General features: G+C 39.4%; 1 protein-coding gene across 10 annotated transcripts in view; it reads right to left on the bottom strand.

Moving 5' to 3' along the window:
• Positions 1–22,103, bottom strand: part of rims2a (regulating synaptic membrane exocytosis 2a) — a 137,661-nt gene that overhangs the window by 81,589 nt on the left and 33,969 nt on the right. For all 10 annotated transcript variants that reach the window (XM_079343437.1, XM_079343438.1, XM_079343436.1 and 7 more), the window contains one exon: positions 18,895–19,184. In XM_079343437.1, coding sequence (XP_079199563.1) covers positions 18,895–19,184 — 290 coding nt within the window. The remainder of the gene's footprint in view (positions 1–18,894; positions 19,185–22,103) is intronic.

The following is a 22,103-nucleotide window of genomic DNA, read 5'->3' on the forward strand; positions in this document are numbered from 1 at the left end:
GACTGAGAGAAATTCACATTGCACATACTTGATTTCTGCTATATTTGTCCCATATTATATTTGTATTCTATTTATTATGTATTTTATGTGACTATAAGTCTGTTCACATTTGCTAATGTTCGAAAAAAAGTGTCTGTTTTCATGTACTGTCGCTCAATGCAGGCTCTCTCATCTGCCTGCATTTCTAAATGCTCAGAATCCCCCACGAAGAGAGAGAGAGAGAGAGAGAGAGAGAGAGAGAGAGAGAGAGAGAGAGAGAGAGAAAAAACGGTCCCCACGTGTGCCAAGTCTGATCTGATTGGTAGGCTCATCTGCTCTCTCATAATTGGTCAGTCGTTCGGCTCTGTTCTCGATATGTCCCACCCCTTTTACCATATTGAGAATGCTACAGTCACTTGGAGGGGAGGTTGTGCTTGCTACAACATCCATCTTTTGTTTGCAGTGTCACTATATAAATGATAAAATAGACTGCACTTATAGCCTTTTTTTATTTTTATGCCCACTCAAAGCACTACACTACATGTCACAATCACCCTTACACACAACCATTCATACAATGATGCCATAGGCTGCTATGTTAAGTGCTAGGCTGCACATAAGTACCACTCTAATGAAATAACACACATTTACACATGGATGGTGATTCTTTTAACCCATTTTGGACACTTTGACATGTGGACTGTAGAGCTCCAGGGATGAACGACTGCTCAACCAATTACCTTTGAGCCGCAGCCACTTTTGCTTTTTGCTGACAACACCAGAGTAGAGTATATAGCAACCTCTGCCATCAGTGTGTGAATTGGTAGGTGTGACATATGTAAAAGTGCTTTGAGCCCATTTACCATTTACCATAAGTATGGCTTGAAATGAAAGCAGGGACTGGACATTTTTTCTGATTAGGCTTCGTGAAAGAAAATCGATCCCGTGTGCTGATGTTTTTTGCCTGTTCTGCAAAGATTATGTTATGTATTTTTTACACTTGTGAATCATTGCTCACACTTAATGCTGACACCATTCAGGTACATCTTCTTCTACTGAATCATAAAGTATGTCCATAATATAAATGGGTCAGGGCAGTATGAGCAAAAATGGGTACCTAATTGCAAAAGAGCAGATAGTTAAGGTCTGGATTAAGGAGGGCTTTATAGTTATCAGGAAAATTATCCAACAGTTGGCACCCAGTATACCCTGTTTCATGCAATAACCCAGAAGTCTTGCTCAAATGACCCTTTGTTGGCTCTCTGATTGATCTGCTGACCACAATCACAAGTCCCCTCTCATAACAACTGTTGCTATGCTACTTCTGGTTTTGAAAAACTTTTTTGTGGGCCTCATCTTTTCAGTAAATTGTACACACAACCAAACTGTCTGATGTCAATGCAGCACAGACATCAATGAAAGTACCTGATGGCAGCTTATCCTTACCCTCCCTACCTCCCTGTTCTGTGGAGAGTTCTAATTGACAAAAATTAGCCAAAAATTGTGCAGCCCAACATCATTTACTTTTGCAAACAGTGTGTGCAGATTTGTGTGTATTCACTAATTGGCTTCAAGAACACAGACACTGTCTCTCCTGCTGTCTAAAAGCAGACCAACCAGTGCCTTCTGAGCGCATGTTTATACTCTGTGCGGTTAATACATCTTCCACACTACAGTGCCTGTAATGTCTCCTTTTTAAGATGAGGCACAACTAGCACTCTATGTAGGCCAAGCCCCAGCAGAATATGCCATTAAGATTAGCTACAAGACAGGACAGTTTTCCGCTGCTTGCTTCTCCCCATCTTGCAGAAAAGGTCAGAGAAACTGAACATGTGTACATTCTTTTAAATCTTATTAAAAAAGAACAGGACACATAAAAAAGGTCCATCACAGCTGGAATGCATTTAAGAAAACACCTCTGTGGAGACGACTAACAGAATATACAGTCTAAATGAGGTTCATTCACAGCAGCACAGGAGTTGTGTGAGTCTGTAATTATGCTTACTGACTTCAACTTGAATTGAACAGAGTTACACTAGAGAGACATCTGTTGCAGTCGTGGGTATGGGGTTTACACTTGAGGGCCTGTAAGTAATTAACACCTCACGAGTTGGCAATCCACATTTTTACCAAGTTTTTGAACTTCGAAGAAAATACACATCATTTGCACTCATCTATGACCAAACCCTACTGCTACATCACCACATAAAATACAACCTTATGCTAGTCATCCTTTCTAAGGAAACTACACAACACTCTGCGCACCATATGCTGAAGGAGAACTGACTTTTGATTTGCTCTTAATAAAAGTTATCTTCCCTTCCATGCTATGTCACAGAAGAAAAAGCACAGCTGTCAGAACTATGAAATACATTATAGCTGAATTCAATTCAGTTTCAGGGTTCTGTTTAATTCCTGATGATAGATGAGCAGTTAATATTATTATAATAATAATCATTATTATTATTAAGAAGTGTTATTATTGTGTATCACCCTACGAATACAAAGTCCAACACAATATTCTGTAATAAAACCTGGAAGTGACATCACCCACTGTTTTCTTAAGAGACATTTTGAAGTCCAATAATAGTAGTCAACATGTTGGAAAAGCTATCTCCACCCAATTTTCCATAATTTTAGAAGCAGAGAAAGATGTGAAGCTGTGTCCTTAAATCTCCTGGCTAACAGTTACAACAAGCCAACTGTATGCAAACTCAACCACACTCAAATGTATGCAGATTTATGTATAACTCCAGAATTTACTTTTTAAAAAAACGTTCAAGTTATTTAAAAATATTGCTCTTGTACCATTTTTACAAATTTACAAATAAGCTATAGAGACCAAATCTATTTTTGGACAGGGCTGTGAACATTTATTTCTATTGTAAAATATGGCATTTTATTATTGGATTCCCTGGCTTTTGCAGCAAATCTTAAGCGGACAAGGAACTGACTTATTAATTTTTTTCCACTTCCGTCCAGAATTGGCTTCATTTTTCAACACCTAAGGTTGCAGCTTAGTTTCACATTTACATCCCCCACACATCAACATCTTCTGACAAACATGAAGGGATATCCATGGAGACCCTTCCTCCCTGCCTGGTACTGATGTACTCTATGTTGACTACTAAGTGCTCGTCAGTTATTGTTCATTTTCACAAAGCACTGTGTAGTTAAGGAAATTCTCCGCTAATACAGTACTTTAAAAAAACACTGTTCCCACAAACACACACACACACACACACACACACACACAAACACACACACGCAAAAGCTCTGTCTTTCTCTTTCTTACTCTCTACTCCCAACTCATGAATTTTTCTTGGTTTTGCTAAGTATGCATTTTTCATTCCAGTGAGCAAGATGCATTTGAAATCAAAGGCAGTGATGCTGCATGGCTGTCTGGCTACACAGAAAGTAAAGAGGTAATGAAAAAAGCTCAGGGGTGAGTCAGAAGATGCTTTAATAATCCTTGCTGCCCAAAATAACATCTCTGGGGCTGGATGGACTGAACACCCTCTTGGGAAACCAACAACAGTGCAGGTCGGTCTGGACACATTGGCCGCTCCATTTACCCCCATATACACTTTTCTCCCTCTCTTTCTTTTTCTTCCAACTCCTCCGAGTCTATTATTGTCAACAGTAGACTGCAGCAACACCACATGACCCGGCACACAGCCAAGCCCTCCTTGTACTAAATATATGACAACACTGTGCATGGTGTAGAGCTGTGAGCATGAAGGGTAGACTAGCAGCAGGAAGTGTGATCCAGTCAGCGGGAAGAAGGAGTCTGTGGTCTGATCACAGGTGAGCAATGTTTCATTGCATATTGGCCCTCATTGCTGACAAATGATGATGGGATCCAGGCTATACAGCCCTTCATGGTGGGTTCAAGGTTGAGCCTTCATTGTCTCATACAATTCTTTTTCACGCCTGTCTCAACACAGTTTTCTGCTCAGTGCAAACAAATGGAGGGGTAAAAAGAACCTGTCAGTGTTAACTATAACTATATAGTATAATAACTTTTATTATATAATATTTCAGTACAACACTTTCTTGACATTCTTAAATTCCACTGAATGATGTTCCTACTAAAAGTCCTCATAAGAATAGAGTAAATGGTTTTATTTACTAAATTCTTTCTCATGTGTCATGTCTTTGCTACATACCATCAGAAGCATGGTTGTTGCTTGACAATATCAGCAGGCTAAATGGGAAGTATAGAAAAGGCAAAGGAGGCATAAGCACTGTCCAATTACATCGAAGGGAAGGGAAGCTACTGCAGCCAAGGTCTCCCAGTCCACCTCTGTGCTTAGCTTTGGGCATAATCAAATCAAGATGTATGCTATCACTCACTGATTGTCTCGCCAAACAAACTCTGATATGCACTGAGTGCAAGTTAACTGACAGCAGACTTCACATCAAACAGCTAACTTTAAAAATCAAAGTTTGCAAACTGAACTCCTGTCTTACTGTAGGCAAATTAGTGATGAACTATCACTACTTGGTAGTCTCAACTGGAAAGATTAAAAATCTGCTGTCTTTTGTGTTTTCAGCATAAAAAACTTTCCCCTCTTCTCCTCCACACCAGTGTTGTTGTCTTTACACACACACACACACACACACACACACACACACACACACACACACACACACACACACACACACACACACACACACACACTCACACACACACACACAGAGTATAGGCAACTGTGTTTGGGATAGCTACCAAGGAAAAAAGATGAACGGAAGTGTCTCTGAATCGTCTTTAAATTTCCCTGAAATAAACTTCCCAAGGGATTAATAAAGCTCCCATCTTTAATTAAAAAGAGAAAAAAATATATCAATCAATCAATCAATCAATCAATCAATCTTTATTTGTATAGCGTCAATTCATAACAGGCGTTATCTCGAGACACTTTACAAAAGCAGGTAAAGGACCTTACTGTTTGTCTGTTAACATTAACGAAAGAGCAGGTAACAAGACCATGCTCATTGTTATGTTTATAAAAAGCAGGTAAAGGACTTTACTTATGGCTATATACTGTATGTCTGTCATTCAAAAAAAATTACTAATTGCTGACTTCCCTGACTTCTTTATTATACTTACAAAAACTTGTTTAGAAAACCCTAAAATGCACTTAACTTAATGACCGTAATTAAGGATATATGTTGAGAACAACTAGTTAAAGAAATTGGTGTTTAGTAGGAAAAAAACATTTCTTACTTTTTTTTTTACTCTTTCTAACCAGGCATTTAGTGTTACCTGTTAAAAAAATTATTTTGGAAAAAGATCTACCTTTCCACTTTGTCTGGTAAAGACCCCACTCAGTGTGTCCCTGTGTGCTCAGCACAGAAAGACCTTTTCTACTAAGCTCAATGCAATTGACAAGCCAATGTCTCAATCGATGAACTCACAGTCAGACCTTTGCAAAGCAAGCCCAGAACCAAAAGGCTGTGTGAGTTAATTGTAATTGCATAGGACAGCATCTGTCACACATGCCATGAGCCAAGGAGATGAAACTGCCAGAGGGGTGTTGGTCTCAGAAAACATTTAATCTTAGACAATTTAGACATTCAAGCAGAGGTAAGAGGAGATGGTGGAGTTCAAATTTATCATCTAAACATGTTTATCAACATATTTCCTTTAGATTTTTACATTTGGACATATTGAATATGTCGCTTATCTTGTCTTTGAATATACAAATCAGGTCTTGAAATAATATTTAATGCAGATGCTAAGTAGCCCTTGGTGTATATTTTGAGGAACCATTGCACCAAAATGAAAGAAAAATCTAAACAGTTTCAAAATTTAGTGGAGGTGGTACATAAGGCAACAGACGTGTGCTGAAATAGAACCTGAAAGAGGAAAGCTGTACAATTCAGAAGCAATGAGAGGACTGTGAATGCTCTTTAGTATTAATATATCAAGACAGACATATGATTAGATGGAAGGCAGCCAGCTATCGAAAAAAGGAAAAATCTTCAAAGTCAGCAACTTTTCCCTTCCTTGACACCCCTGGAGATCAGATCAACTACTATCCTTAAACCTAATGAACTAGTAAACACTGGGAATTAAATGAATATTACATGGTGTTTCATTAATGCCAGCAGACTCCCAAAAATAATGAAGGCAAGAAGTGAAGGCAGGAGGAGACAGGAGCTGCTACTTCTTCTCTGTGTTTACACAGCATCTGCCTGCCAGAGAACGCGTTTGATCACTCCTCGGCTGGGTTCTCCTCTCCTTTGCGTGGCAGGAGAAGCCTAGGGAGGCTGCCGAGCACCACTAGGGCCAGCTCATTTGCAACACAAATGAACAGAGCTAATTGTACACGTGCAGGGGGACGGAGGAGCGGCGCACACGGTGCAATGTTTGCAAAATATGGAAATAATGAATCTAATTGAGCTCTTGAAAATACCATCAGTGCTGCAAAAGAGGATTTGAGCACAGGCAGGGGATGAAACAGATGATGATAGCAATGGGCTGATAGGCGCAGATATTTAGATAAAGCTTTTCATTATTGCTTTATCAAACAGCTTCTTCAAGTGTATTTTGAGTAATTGAATATATTGGAGCATGAAATAGATTTGGATTCTGTGAGCAACAGAAGTATTATAAAACAGTATCTTTCTCAATCTTGACATAATACAGGCATAAATGTTATGTCGTTAGAAAAGAAACTAATATACCCTCGAGCATTATATCCTAACATACTGACCCTCGAATAGTTGTCAATTTATATTTGGATTAAAAATCAATTTCATGTCATGATTGCATTAAACTGACTCAGTAAAGTAATAGCTTGAAATGTTTGCTAATTTGTGACACAGGGACTTCACAGCTTTTTTGTACAGGTATTTAAATAAGAAAGTCAACTTCTTGACCTAAAGGTCTGACCTTTAAATCTGCTTTAATCAATAAATCAAATGTAAAACAAGAATGATGATGCTGTGAAGTACTATACAGATGAGAGAGGCTTTAGATTTAAATTAGCAACTCTATTGACCAATGTATATACTGTAAATACAACAACTAAGATCAAACACTGGTACAGTAAGCTACTACAGCACAGGAGGTCAGATTAAACCTAAAGTGTTAAAGGTTTACTGACGTTGACAAATGGCATTACAGATGAAGGCATAAGGTTGAAAGCAAAGCAATATTCATGCATCGTATGCAGTTTCTCTCTCGGCTATTCAAAAGCAAGATGACATCAGACATCTGTTCAAGAGCACAAAAAGAGGCTTTAAGAGAAAAGGAGACCTCCTCAGGACTGGGCTTCAAACACATGAACATACAAACGGCGCCACATGTTCTCCCACACAGAAACACAAGGATACACAGAGGAGCTGAGGCTCTCAGTAATGCCACCCAGAGGCTTTCTCTTTAGTCCTTCACTGAGAGGGAAGAGAGGAGTAATTTAAAGACCAGGGGCTGAAATGAAAGCAGCCTCCAATGCCAAACTGATAGTTTTACTTGGAGGACAGTATGCCTATACTGTAACTCAGCCATTAATGACAGGGTTAGGTTGAGGGTCAAACACACACAAATGCATGTGCACACGTGGTTGGTCAGCCTTTGATGGAATCAGTCTCGCTTCATGAGCATGAAAGGACCCCACATGTCAGCGCTCTGCACAGTCCAGCATTTCTGTTGAAAAGTACTCCCTCTTTCCTTTGTTGTTCTCTGACTCTTTTCTTTACCTTCCTCATCCCGTTTTGCAGTGAAGAAAGGACTGACCAATGAACCTATGCATAATGCACATCTAAGAGTATGACATCACTTGCGCCTCTGGCAATGGGACCATGTTGTAGCTACAGTTACCCCAATAACAAAAACAATATTATTCAAGCTTCGATACCACCTAAAGTGTAATATCAGGTATCAGCGATCACATTCAATTGTTCGCCACTGCTACAGAAGAGTAGCTAATACAGCAAGTTGCACTGTGCTGCTATTGATATAAAATTGCTGTCATGGAAAACTACTGTTGAGAGCGGTACAAATGCGAGCATATCAAACAACAACCGTGAGAATTGATAACATTGACAACTTTATTTTTGCTTCAAATTTAAAGTAAGTGTCTATATGCAACTCTCCTTTTTTTAGATATACTGAATGACAATTTGTATTTATTTTAATGTTTTATCAACAATTTTACTAGGGCCAGGCAATACAATGATGATAGAAATTGTACCATGTCAATACTATACCAACTAAAGTATACCGCCGTCAGGATACGATAATCATAAAAATCTTTATCTGTATTTTTTCCTCCCAGAAGTTTTCTATGAACCATACTTGGTTTCTGCTGATATAGTAGTTCATGTGATAGATTAGCTGTTTCAAAGGAAATTTTAAACAGCACATTATAGCAACCTGTAACCAACCCTTGGCAAAAGCATTTTTATGTCTCTCTCTTGGTAGCAGCAGTGGCAGCAGGCCTTGGGCTGAGACATTAACCTGATGGTTATCTTGCAACACAGCCCCCCCCCCCCCCCATCAAACTCTCTGTCAGATGCTGAGATATGATTTGGTCAGAGCAGAGAAGAAGAGAAGAGAAGTGTGAAGACCAGCACATCAATTCAGCCCTTACCACTCTCTCTCACACTATTAGTCCCCTTTTCCTCAACACTGCTATCATTCCAACTCTCTCCACTTTATCGCTCCATCTCTATCTTCTTCTTTTCTTTCTTTCCCTGGCTTGCAATCATAATAATGCCACTCTTTGACGCCCAAGCAATAAAACAGAGTCTCCCTTCTTCCTGTGCATATCTCCCTTGGCGAGGACAAAACCAATAAAGAGCCAGCTTAATTACAGCAGCTGAGTGCCGCCAACACCCGGGTGCAACACCGTGAGGCTAAGGATTGGCTGAACGTGGGTGAGGTGTGATGGGATGTTGGTGGATTGCATAACAACTAGAGAGGGTACAGTTTGAGTCTCAGTCTGACTCCTCCACCTAAACCCTCAAGATACTGCTTTATAGTACTCACAGACATGAAAAAGAGGTAAATGTAGTCTGGAGGCTGGCTGGGGAAATGTGGGCAGGCCTCGCCTTCAGTATGACTTTTAACTGCAGGGGCTCCAATATTGATCACAGTCAGCTTACTTTTGCATCTGCAAGGCGTTCATTTGTAATCAACTACAACGTGGCCAATTATGTATGAAGGTGGATTCCCGAAACAAACACAGTTGTCCTGGATTATGAAGAGCAATAGGATTGATTAATCTGTGTCAGTTTTCTTTCATTGTTTCTAGGTGTAGCTCTACGTAACCTATGTAAGCCTATATAACAAAAACATCAACATGTGACTTGAACTTCATTCCATGCAGAATTAAAATGAAATTAAACAAAAGTGAAAACAGTGAATTAATAATGTAATGTTGGATTGTTAACTAATCCATTATTTGTTAATTATCTATCTCAATTTAAATACATTTTTTATGTGGACTTTAATTTGAAACATTTAACTTCCGGTAAATTGGTTTCCATAAATGTCACATTTTTGACATGAATTCATTTTCATCAACTATAGCACTGACCTCATTTGCTCTTGCCTCTATGAAGAGATGAAACTGCTGGCCCTGGTGTTATCCCTATTTCAACTGACATATCTGTATCATGTGTAATGGCCATCAAGGAGCCAGTGCGCAGCGCAACTGACTTGCCTGTTTCTACTCCGACTGTTTTTGACTATATATTAACCTCGGAACAGAGAATGGAGGGTCTTTTTAAAGTCTAAAAAGTGCTCTTTCAATTGGGCTGCTGCCCTTTAACGTTACAGTAGTTTGACATAAAAACTTGGTTTGATTGGCTGAACTCAAAAGCTATACATGTCGGTTATATAACTCAGTTCTGCTGGTGAAACTGCACTTTAGTTTAACCAGCTCAGTTTGGGGCTTTTTCAGACAAATTAGCTGAGGCAACTCAAATTTGGCTCCTGGTTAAGAGGTTTCAGATCAAGAAAAAAAAAATCATGCACCTCTTAGAATTGGCGACATATCATTTTTATATCACTGTTTCAGGAATGAAAGTTTTCTCTCTGAAGACTATAGAGGACAGGAGGAGGTGAAGTGTTCTTTGTGACAACCTATGTTAAATCAAGATGCTCAAGGGGTAAACATGTTTCAGCCTGAGTTTAAACTGTTTCAGTCATTTTTGCTTTATGAGGGTTTAAATTGCAATGGTATGCAGATGATTACCGCTCTTTGTTACGCATAACAACTCTGAAGATGAGAAGTCCTGACATTTTTTTTTAAAAATGAAGGGAAACAAAATTGCAGGGACACATTAAGGCAAGATAATATCTCCAGAAGAATCAAAGTAGGTATTCAATTAAGAGACAGTATCATTTATACACATCACATCATATCACAATACTCATCCTATAGAGCAGTGATTCTCAAAGTGGGGTCCACAAACCATAGCTTGGGGGTCTGTGGAATAATTTACAAAAATGTGTAAAGCGTGCTGTATCATTGAAAAGGCATATCTACAAACTGGGACATCTTGCACCAATAAAATCTGCTATTTTGTCCAATATCCCAAGCCACTTTTGTTTTTTTGCCAATAGATCAACTCTGATATGATCGGGATATCTGTCACTTCGTAGTCACAAAGGAAAAAAAACCTCAAAATAGAAAAACATATCGGAGCCAACATTTTTTGGAAGTTTATAAAATCAATTACTTGGAAAGTAGCCTGGTTCTATCGTTGCAACGTACATTAATACATTGTATTAAGATATGCTTATGAACGTTACAATGATGAGGGTGTAATTGGAAAAATATCTCACCTGAAAGGAGAGTCCATGTTCTAAAAAAGTTTGAGAACCCCTGCTATAGAGGATACAAGTAAGGACATGGTTGCAGGAGAAGAAGAAACCCAGAGCCTCTCATTTCAGAGGACCTTGAGTTTAGTCGTGACAGTGGTTGAAGCATGTTGGTTTTCCGCCTATCTGTGACTGTAATAGTTGCATCGCATGCGCTATAAAATGCAGAAGTGCACAGCTGAAAATTATGCTGTCTCTGCAGGAAGACAATAAATTAAACTGTGAGATGAAGTGAACAGCTGTGAGTATAAGGATGACTCACTAAAATCACACCCAAGATTGTGAGGCCCATTGGACTCATTAAACAGCAGCAATATGGGTTTTATTTAATATGCTAGATTTGAAACCCAGTGCTGCTCTATGGATTGCATCTATGCAGAAAATCAACTGCATCTATTCATAGCCCACTTATAGCTCACGATCACGCACTTTGCAAAAGGCTCATCTGGGAAAAGACTATAAGATGTGTACCACAAACTCAATAAAGTCCCTTCTAAAGCTACACCAGGCTGACAACAGACACATATTGGTCTCGGGCATTTCAGGGAAGCAAGCACAAAAAGCTGCCACAGCCAGTGTGTGTTAGTGTGTGAGTGTGTGTGTATTGTAAGAGGCTCCACCTCCTCCACCAAGTATGGTTGCAGTTTAAATGTAGTGACCACTCAATTCGAAACCATTCAGGCCTTCTAAGAACAGATCCCTACACCCCATTAGGACCTCTGCTGACGCACACATGCATAATACATGGAAGCTGGATCTAAAAGCATACAGCCCATTAGCAAGCCTGGCCTCAACAAGAAAGAAACACAGAGATAGAGAAACTGACTCACACACTAACAGCTCTGATCAAATGGGCAACCAAGCAAGCTAGTCACTGATAACAGCGCACATATGTTTGTAGAGTGTTGTGTTGTTATAGTTTTGGACAGTTGATCTTCTTTCAGACCAAGATATGAATGCAAATACATGCTAACACCAGCCTCAGTCTTCAAGCCTCTGATTACAAATAACGTTCCAGCTTTAAAAAACAATTTTTATATCCAAATTTGCCAATATTTCTGTCTACCAGTGGAATTTTCTTTGAGGGTTGTGAAGGAATATAAGTTCAATTTAATCAGTCAGATGTGATGATTACTGGATCACAGTTTCCAGGCACAGAGCCCCTGTTCAGCCCTTCCAGTGGCTGAGTGTTCTGGCCATGTAATGTGAGGTGGCAGGGAGCCCAGCAATGCTGTAAATTATTTCTGACGGTAGGGTGGGGGACAAGAGGAAAAGACTCAGAGTCCCTGGAGACAGGGAGTGCATGGTGGGGAGATACAGTACAGGGTCTGCGCCTATAGCAAGAAATGAAACAGGCCCCCATGTTCTCTTGGCTGTATGGCTGCAGGAACATCAGTCTGTAAGTTTGAAGCCCTTCTGCAGTCTGCATAATGTGTCTAACAGCCATGCCTGGCCAAAAGAACAAGGGCCTCTCCGTAGGGGGCAGAGCATTTAGCAGACTAATCATAATATGCTCCAATACATCTGATCCAATGCAAGTGAGATCCTGCTTGCTCTCTGTGTCTCTGTGTGTCTCTCTCTCTCTCTCTCTCTCTCTCTACCACATGATCAAGTCTTCTGTCATGTTAAAAAAAAAACATGTCCATACACAACTCATAATAGCTGTTATACCTTTATTTGTGTAAATGCTTGGTAATAGAATAGAGCTTACAATGTAACTCATCTGGTTATATGTCTTTTGGGCGTTTTTGGTGCTTATGTGTGTGACAGTGTGTTGGTGTATTGGTGGTAGTGATTGTACTCGTTTCCATCGCTGGACTCTTTCAAAAACGTACATTTACCCTCTTCACCCCCTTATGTTCTCCTATCAGGCAAAGCAGTGGAGGAAGTACAGCATACATTCTGCAGCAGTGGTGCGCCGAAGCTACACGGCTACGCGCACAGCACAGTCACACCTTGGCATGGTCACAGTCTACCTTAACGTTTCACTCTCCAAAAAAAAAAAAAAACCGCGGTACACACGAGCGCACACGCGCACACGGAAAACCGCGTCAGCTTCACTGATCGGCCCCATCATCCAGCCAGGAAATATCTGCAGCAGCAACATACTGTAGGTTGTTATTACGCAGGCTGGCAGCCGATCGATAAACGCAACACCCCACCCCAGCCCCCAATATCGCTTGACACACCAACGGGGAAGCCCTTCCTCATAAATCAGGGCATTTCTTTACAAAGGAATCACTCACCCAATGTTGCTCAACGCCTGCTCGAACAGCTCCGTCTGCAAGATGTTCTGAGGCGCCGTGAAAGCCCCGTTGAAATGTGATAAAACCGAGCTACAGAACTGACGCAATGTCTCAAACTGCATTTTCCCCCTCCGTTTTCTTTTATCCTCAGTAAATGATCACCCTTTTTTTCTTTCATCAACAATACATCCTAAAGCCTGCGCTCGCTCCGGACGCCCCCCTCCACACATAAACCTCCTTAGTATTTTGTAAGTATTATCTCCTGGGGCGCATTAAACGCAGAAACGACAACGATCAAGTTCCACATTTCTCCTGCCGCTCATGGTAAAAAAAAAAAAGTGTCCTCAGATGAGCCGCATTCCAGGCAGGATCCCTCGGTCATAATGCTTCGAACTTGAAGCTAGAAAAAGGAGGTAGTGCCGGTGCCGGTAACGAGCCTTTTCTTCTTCTCGCTGTAGCAAAAATCTCTTCTTGGTGTGCAGTAAGAGGCGATTGAGCGCCCGGAGCTGAGAAGACGAGGAGAAGCATCCTACACGGCAGCCAGCAGCAGCATCTCTTACCGGTGCATCAGCTGCTGCCTCATTCAACTCATATTTCCCGTCGCCTATGACGAACACACTGGCACTAACGCACAAAAAACCGCACTCGAACACAATACGGGGCTGATATGCATTCGTGCACACTCTTTGCCTTATCTCGTCTTGCTCTCTCACGCTCTCACAAACGATACAGCAGAGGGGGGTAATGCTGCCATCAGTTTTTTTTGTGTTCACATACTGCCATATCAGTTCTAGTTTCATGTTCTATGAAAGAAAAATGAACATTTCCTTTCTTGTATTAGATTATGTAAAATAACTGCATGTAGCCTACTGAAAAACCCTAACCCTAAAACGATGGATATTTTTAGTGTTATCATTTTGATGACTCAGATTTTAATCTTGGGTATATCTTTGTCTATAATACAAAACAGTTAACTTTAAAGCTGTGACTATAACATAAAACAATTGTAAGTAAAGGTAAACTTATTTAAAACATGTGATAAAGAAATCATTTGTGGTCTTCTGCATGTTATTTATTCTGTAAAATCGGATATAATTACACAATAAAAAAAATGTCCAGGCCAACAAGCTATTGTATGACAGGCACAGAAAGGTGATGCTAATGACCTATATGATGGCTCTATAACAGTGTTCTCGCATCAAACAAGGAAGGAAGTTTACAGACTAGTAATATTATCTAAACCAATTATTTAACAGATGCAAAATGACACATTATTGTGTCAGCTGTTTGAGTTCATCCTTCCTTCGATTTTAAGATTGAATTCAGCCTTAACCATATCCCAATGCATTAACTGTAGTTATCCACAAACACTTTTAGATTGCACAATGATCATAAAAAGAGGATTTTTTAACTTTCAATCTCACTTCTGAGCAGGTGGTTTAGAGACAAACAAGACTCAAATGTTTTCGTCTTGTTCTGAATTATTGCTAGGAATGATGACCAAAACTACAAATGCTCCAAAATCTGAAATCCACTTTAATTGGAATTATTTATTCAGATTACATGTTAAAGCTGTGGCTTTTATGTGACCCCAAAGTCAAAGCCACCCCTCCAATTTAAATACGCTCTGCCTCACTTATTATGCAGAGTGAGTCGATTAGAGAGAAAGTTGGGGAGAGTAGCACAGCCTAAAGTTGTCATGATCATCCAACTTCCCTCCTCTGTTATTCTTGTGTGACTGCTGGCTCCCTGGCTTTAGATTGTCGAAACTCTCATGCACAATGACTGCAGAAGCAGAGTTCATAGGGAAGCACGTACACATGCTGTCAAGCCATCCAATTATTTCATTTGGTCGGAATGGAGTGATTGGATTGGCTTTTTTTTCAGACCTTACTTTGACACAGCATGATCTTACAGGCTGATACAAATACATGTATAATCTGATGGGGCCTGTTCTGGTGGACTAACAACCTCCATCGATGAAAAGTGAAGCCAATGCCATGCAAGGGACAAAAACTGATGTTCCTCAAGTGGCTGATTTAGGCTGTCTACAAAATAGGGTCAGTCTCCACAAAGCCTAACTTTACAAAAGAATAAAAACATGAAGAGTCTGGTAAAAAAAACAAAAACAAAAAAAATGAAACAGTTTTGGTTTCTAAACTTTGTTTCTTTTCTTTTTTGTACAGGGGGTGTATTTTATAACTTACTCATTAAAATCACTTAAAACATTTTAATTATGCATACTAAGGGCTTAGCAACAGGCTAGCTGTCTGCTAGATGTCCGTAATGTCAATAAATTTTGTCAATTCATCTAACTTCAATCTAAATATCTTCCTGTATTTATGTTGTTGATATTTATATGGCCTTTCCTGCAAATATTTCACAAGTATCATGACTTGCTTTGTGTTTTATTTGACTGGATCTAAGAACTATGGAGTTGTCATTGGGGTAAAGCTATTTTCAAATGTAAAAAAAAAAGTCAACTAATATGTACACAGATATGTACAAAAAACCACAAAGGCATACAGGTACACATATGTAAACAGATCTACAAAGCTCCTAACCTTGTTGCTTTTTGGCCTCTAGTTACGTGTATTGCAAGTGCTTTATTCCTCGCATGAAGCATGCCAGGATACCTTGTGAAAAGCTAAGAGGCAAGCCTCATTTAAAAGAGTGTGTCATGAACATGCTTTGAAGAAAACTGTGTTATACTTTGTAGTATATGAATTATTTGGGTTGCTGGTTTGATTGAAATGACTCCTCAATTCAACAAAAGTGACCATTGAAGCTGGTTTGAAAAAGTTACATTTAGTCACGGCAAGCCTTTGAGCTGAGCTCAGGGCAAACAAACCCTTACCAAAGACAATCATGGATCCATAAACACACTTGTGGATGTTGGTTGCCAGAGTTGCCAAAGTCACAGGTAACAGTCAATTGAGAGGCCGTCCTCAATTGCAACTGGTGACTTAAATATATTTTCAACTATTGAACCATAAACACCTTTTCAGTTATTAATTACGTATTCATTTAAAATGTCTATACATATTTGCAGGAAGAGGTTCACATTTTTAAATCAGTGTATGCAGTTGTGGATTTTTGTATGCTTTTGTGGATCTTTATGCATTTTTGGATCCGTATACTATTACCCCCCTGTTCACCACTGTAAAGCGTCCTTGGGTGCCTTGAAAGGCACTATATAAACACATTATTAATAATAATTAATATTATTATTTGTTCTGCAAGTGGAAATACTTGCAGAACAATACTATTATGTTCACACTTATAGGTAGGTATCTGAGTCAGTTCATTACATACTGTACCTGGCTTGTTAGATTGTTTGCCAGTGCAAAGGAGTTACATATATTGTTGGAAGGCCAAAGTGATGAAAATACCAGTTCTTTTAGTCTTCCAGAAGGTCTATTTTCAACACTGGTTGTTCTCCCTCCATAGATTCAAAATCAAGCAGTCGGACCACTACTTTCCACCAACTCCTTTTAAGCCCAGCTTCTTTACTTTATAAATAAGCAACTCTGGTCAGCAACAACCACAGACAGAATTTCATTTTGCTAACCAGCTCTTTTGTCACCAAATGAATTAGCCACATGCAAAGACTGTATTGGCCTATGTAACCTCTCACCCCTCTCCAACCACCCATCTCTACCCACACCCCCTCATCCTAAAATGGTAGCTTATGGCTACAGAAAACCCAAACGGTGGTGACTGAAGGTCAAACTAAATGCCTGAAAAGTTTTCAAACCAGGGGTTGTTGTCACAGTGGCTAGTGCCATAATTAATAGCTTTTATAAATAGGGTGCATTGGCCTTTGAGACGTTCTTTGTTAGACTGTGTTGTGATAGACGGAGGCATGAAGCTTTATCATCAAAAACAGTGGTTGTTCTGGGTTTTAGAGAACCAGTCCAGGTTGGGTAAGTGTTTCTTCATTCAGCACTTTCAGCAGCCTGCATGAATCTTCTGCTTGGCTGAATGTGCTTAAAAAATGCAGATTGTGAGGAAATTTAACCACTGAGTGTGTTCCAATCTCAGTGTAATCATTGTTGTTTCACCAGCCTCACCCAACACTGCAGCTGTCCTGGCATATCTGTGTGTTCATTCAAATGACACTTCCAAGAACAAGATAAATTAGAGACCTTCCAGAGTTATTTCTCCTTTAAATAGTCTGTCAGCTTTTCCCCCTCCACTTTTCAGCAGAACAAATACAGCAGTTAATTTAAACATTCTTTAAGATTAATGAAAGTTGGTTTTGGTGCTTATGGAGTGGGAGTTCTATTTATGGACTCTCCGCTATCCATCATCGGCATTATCCGTGGAATTCTCAGACAGCCTGTTTCCTGTTGTGTCACTAAAAATATAGGCAATGCCAAAAAGAGATTCGTTCCCCAGTACCATCTCTACCTCTTCAGTGAGGCAGTTAATTAATACACGGTGATGAGAGGCTGGACTGGAACAGAAAGTAACCGGATGACTGAGTGCTTGGAACAGTCGGATCTATAGTCTGATCTATAGTCATTCTTATTATCCTTTAAAACCCCCTTAAAGCAGCCGGACATTTGAGGACAAGATGGATTATGTTCTATATTTTTATTCAGAGTCTTTATAGTCGTTTTGCTTTGATTATAATTTGCAGTTCCTGGGGATGTTCTGCACTTTGTTGAAGTAATGAATGGTGTCTATTGCAGTTTAGGTAAATAAGTTTACCAAGACATTGGGCAATATTACGTAAAAACAACCATGATGCTAAGTTAGTGTCACAATTTCATAGCAGCTTTTCTATACTGCGAAAGCATTAAATGTACGTGCTCACCTGCTACAACTTAATAAGCTTGAATATGTACATGTCTCGCATTTAAGTCAAGTTTAAGTATAGTGTCTGGTTACACTTATTGCAAACAAGGACATGAGAGAGGTTTTCTGAAATGGCTCCCTGCTGTGAAAGTGCATATTTTTATATATGATGTAAATCCTGCATACAAGCTGCTCCTCCTCTCCTTGACAGAAGATAGAGAAAGGAGCCCCCATGTGGACAACAAAGTAACTACCTTATTTGACATCAGTATCAAAAAACAGAAAACCAGATACAAGATTCACAACCACATCATGTTGGCTTTGTCATCTTCCGAAGTTGCCACTCAGAGGGTGCACACAAACAAATTGAACATGGTGTTCCACACTGAATTTAGACCTACTCTTGCTTGTCAACTCCAAAAGCATGGTATAAATGCTTTATTACCCTGCAGAGTCTAAACTGGCCGACAAACCTTCCTGACAAATCAGTTATTTAAGTTTCAAAACTGCATTTTCTATTAATAGCAGAGATTGTATACAAGATAATTTAAACACCCTTTAATTTCAACATCATTCCTTGATTAACGCTGCCCATCTGAGTTGATATGTGCTGTGTTCTGTTTATTTCTGTTTATGTCTTATGTGTGTGTGTAAAGGAGAGGGAGTGACCATTGAAGAATTGCTGAGTAATGTCATATAAAGTATTGGTATCTCTGTCTCCATTATAGGCCTCATGGGCTCTATGTACAAGCTGTTTGATATGGACTTTGACTACCTTGCTAGGAGACATTTATCTTATACTTCGGCTTGAGACGCTTCAATCTCTGCTCTTAAAGCTAATGCTAAAAGGCACTTATGCAGTTATGTCTATGAACCTTTATAAAATGGCATCATATGCAAGTCCGTAGCTTCATGCATTATTCTTTGGTCAAACAATTTAATTATCTACACAACTTAATGAAAACAACTTAGTGTATTTTATATGGAGCATGTTGCAGGTGTATGCTCTTCTTCACACACTGTACTGACCTGTCTATTGGTGCGTCTGGTCCCAAGTACCTCAGCCCGGAGCCGTTGTCAAGGGATGACTGTCTGGGCAGGTGCCCGCCGTGAGGTCTGCTTCTGTCTGACGCTGGTGTCAAGTCCCCTGAAGCTCCCTGGTAGGGGTACAAGGACGGGTCCTGCAGTTTGGCCTTCTTCCCCTGCGGCCCACCCTCAAACACACCCCGCACTTGACCAGGACCCGAGCCATAGAACCATGCCCCCGATTTGGTGAGGATTTCTTGTTGTTTTCGGCACAAATTGCATACCCACATAACCTGCAGGAAAGGAAAGGGAGCGTTAATAGTTTGGAATGGTGACTGACAGGTAGGTGGTCTTATATAATGTATGATGAACAGTAATGAAGTGATTTGAGTGTTTATTCTAGGTGAAGGTGCAACATAACTGTGAGGCATATTGCTGTAACTGGGTGAAAATATTCTTTATCCACACACTTTTCGAGAAAGAGATTCAACTTTAAGAGAAGTCAAAAAACATTGACTTCCGTATTTTCAGCCCACAGCAACAATATTATTAAATGCCAATGACAATTCGTGTAGATGAAGTGAATTATGAAATATTTTACACATTCAGCAGCCTTTGATCATATTTAAAGGTAAATTCATATGCGGTCAGTATATTATTTTAAACATTTTGAGTCTGTGAATCTTAATAACCCCTTTAGATTTTAAAGACGGCAGTAAAGGTTCCTAAATTGTAGATAGATTTGCTTACATGTTTGATTGCATGACATTACAAATAAACTCTTGTTTCTGGTTAAAAAACTGCAGCGGCCAATATGACGAATGATTGCAGAGATAACTCTCATTTTAATGAAGGTGCTCCTCAGTGATAAATGGAAAAGACCAGCTACATTTGCCTTCTGTTATACTCTACAAGAACTGGAGAGATGGAGGCTTTTACTGCTTAGTGATGTTGTGCCCTTCTCTGCTCTATACTGCAGCCCAAGCAGCAAGCTCACCACATTAGCCTAATAAATCCACCAACAGACAGGAGCGCTGATCTCTAAACACACAAATGTTCAAAGATGTGCACACACACTACAAGGTAAAGCTCAACATTCTGGCTCAAGCCAGAAACCTGTAGGGAAAATACTTGTTTTGTACAGCTACATTACTTGATATAAGGTAGAGGGAAATATTTTTCAGACCTGCTCTTGGTGACCTCATCTTTCTATTTTGTTGGGTATTTTAGATTTTCATAACATCGTGTTTGATTTGATACATTCTGTATATCCAATGTGCACTGTTGCACATCTTTCTGCTCACTTTAAGTTACCCTGTCTATGTATCTCCTGCAAAGCATTGTGGATCAGAACAATCAAAAATGTGTAAATTATCAAATTAATTGGATGGCCATGTCTTCCTTGTATGGTTTGTGCTACATTTGAATATATGCATTTGGATTTCTTAATTCTTTTTTGCATACTTAACAGTTTAGCTTTGCTTAATTATTTTGTTAAAGGGACCATGCACAACACAACTGTTGGGCCAAAGTTAGCTATAAAGCTAAAACCATTAACATTATTAATCTACAAATAAGAACAATACAACTTTACAAATAGTATATCACTTAAGTAGTAATAGTATGGAAGTACCGGTATTGGAGCACACCCTAAATGTGCCTGAGAAAAACAGAGACTTGCAAAATGACTGACAGGCCAGACAGCCTCAAGAGCTACTGCAGCCCCCACCCCCCTCACCACCACCACCTTTACAGTCCCAGTGCTGAGTCAGTGCATTACTGTTATTAGTGTGAGGGAGCTCTAAATGCAGCCTTGCCAACCATCAATGAGTCTATTGCTTGCCACTGAATAAATAAATACTGAATGATATGTTATTTCTAGATTAATAAAACCTTGGTGTTGGTCTGAACAAGTTACTGGGTACAGCAGTTCAAAGGCTGGATTAGAAACCAAAGCCTAAACCACAGCTGCTTCTCTTATAGGTGGATGGCCCAAAGCAAAGGGTGATAAAAGAGTTTTTAGACAAATCTGAGAGTCCCCAACCCCAAGTTTACGAAAAAATCTGTAATTTGTAATCCCATGTAACCATAGGTACAGGTTAAGAACATGGAAAACACAGATTCAGAGTTTACTACTTGAGCTGGTTTGTGACAGATGAGGGTGTTAATTACAACTCACACTGCCATAACAAAATACAGAAGGAAGAGGTACCAGCAACAACTCATCAAAAAGAGATTGAAGTTTGCAAAGCAAAGAAAACTCCTATAATGGATGTTTTCTCAAAAGACATTGCAAAGCCAATCCTTTCTGGTAATTAATGCATGTAGCACCGTCAAGAGAATTGTTATGCAAACCAGGCTGAACAGTCATGTTTGGCAGCATGTGCTAGCCTATGTGATATGAACACATGAGGCCTTTATGACCAGCTTTCATTAATCTTTTTTTATAAATCACCTGTGGTTAATTACTCATTCTGTCCCTGGCTTTTACCAGCCCAGTTCCCTTACAGAAAACTGAACCCATGACCTACATATTTACCTCTCCAAAGGGCAATTAACATAGAGTCAGTCTCTCTGCACCGCCTAAGATTGCCAATAATAATTAACCATGCTCTCAGCCCTTGGACTCTGCTGAGCTCTTTTATCACATCACTGATTACCTAATAGCATACTAGCATTCAAAAACAGCACAACAATCATGTGCATAAGTCCTGTAAATGTTGAGCAGACTGAGACTTAAACATCAATACACTGATTCAATTGAGAGTCAGACTGAAAAAGTGATATTTACACCGTTAATAAAGCAGGAAACTAAAATAGGAAAATAGCACTGCCAAAATTTCACATGTGCTAAACTATATGTTCCACGAAATAAAAACAATATTATTTTGGGCTTGATAAAAGTGCATTTGAGATTATCAAAAGGGTTTAAAGGCAACATTGGGCAAAGAGGTTACACAGTTGTATCTCTTTATAGAAAAGCATGCAGAATACAAGCTATATTGTAGATTTTTGCTTCTTTAGACAAAGTAGCCTGAGCTCTCTAATCACTCAGATATTGAAATAATTTAAACCAATCTAATTATACTGAATTACAGCTCCAGATGTACTGTAAATTTCTCCGATTGCGAGATGAAAAAAGGATTATTTTATCTTATGACAGCAACAGAACCTTTTACATTTCATTACATGGCAGAGAAATCAAACAGCAA

This window comes from Symphodus melops, assembly GCF_947650265.1.
Source record: "Symphodus melops genome assembly, chromosome: 5".
NCBI classification, from domain to species: domain Eukaryota; kingdom Metazoa; phylum Chordata; class Actinopteri; order Labriformes; family Labridae; genus Symphodus; species Symphodus melops.